This window comes from Saprolegnia diclina (genome assembly GCF_000281045.1).
Source record: "Saprolegnia diclina VS20 unplaced genomic scaffold supercont1.194, whole genome shotgun sequence".
In the NCBI taxonomy this organism is placed as follows: Eukaryota; Oomycota; class Saprolegniomycetes; order Saprolegniales; family Saprolegniaceae; genus Saprolegnia; species Saprolegnia diclina.
In genome coordinates, this window is record NW_008246261.1 from 30,491 (window position 1) to 31,437 (window position 947).

A 947-nucleotide genomic window follows, 5' to 3' on the forward strand; every position below is an offset into this window, starting at 1 on the left:
ATCTTGGTTTCTTATATTATAAGAAACCGAGGCGTTCTCGTCATGCCTTTGGCGGCACGCGATGGGCTTGTCGAGAGTTGCCAACACGGTTGTGACGCGTCCACATTTCCCGAAAATCGTCACTTTACCCGTCAAAGCGGTGTGTGTGACTGCGGCCAGCGGTGTAATTTCCGGAATCCGTACAGTACACACCGTAATTCAGTTGCGTACTTTCGAGCCCGATAACAAATGACCCAGCACGCGGACGCGGAATACGAGGCAGCGCTCGCGGCGGAGGACGCGGGCGAGCGCCTCAAGCTTCTGGCCCGCGACATCACGCGCACCGTCGGCCGCTACGCCATCGCGTGCACATACACCGCCGACACGAGCTCGGGGCTCCACTTCGGGCGACTGCAACCCAACAGCGCCGCTCTCGTTCGGCTCTTTTTGTCCACGGGACAGTTCGACGTGGCTCTCGCTCGCGTCGATTGCCAGCCGGGCTCTCTGGTCGTGACGGCGCTCAAGATGCATCCTCGCCCGGCGACGCCCAAGGTCATTCGCCAGCGCGTGCGATACTCGTCGTTTGCGCGCTGGTCTGGTGACGTCCGCCGCGGCGCCGTCGTCATCCTTGTTTGGCCCAAGATGCTGCGTTTGCGCTTCCTCGGCTTCGAGGAGGTCTTTTCGATGCTCCAAGACCCCGATGGCTTTGAGCAGGTCGCAGGGCTCATTTGTGGTATCCCTACGCCATCGGTCGTGCCCCATCTCTTGAGCCTTGCGGGCAACGCGACGGGCGCACCCCGCGCGCCGAACAACGCCAAGGTGCTCGTCGGTCGTCTCTTGGTCGGCGTGGCGCATCCGCTCGGTGCAGAGTTTTGCGTCAAGTTCTTGCACAAGACCTCGACGATGGATCGCGGCTGCGAGCAGTTTGTGTTCCGCGCCTTGGCGCTGCACGGATGGATGCGCATCGG

At 61.8% G+C, this 947-nt stretch overlaps 1 protein-coding gene across 1 annotated transcript; it reads left to right on the top strand.

Annotated features, from left to right (window-relative positions):
• Positions 1–228: 228 nt before the first annotated feature.
• SDRG_17081 (hypothetical protein) lies at positions 229–748 on the top strand (the record flags this gene model as incomplete). The annotated part of the gene is made up of 2 exons (XM_008623316.1): positions 229–654; positions 701–748. 2 exons carry the CDS (start codon positions 229–231, stop codon positions 746–748), a joined length of 474 nt encoding a protein of 157 aa, XP_008621538.1.
• Between the last annotated feature and the right edge of the window lie 199 nt (positions 749–947).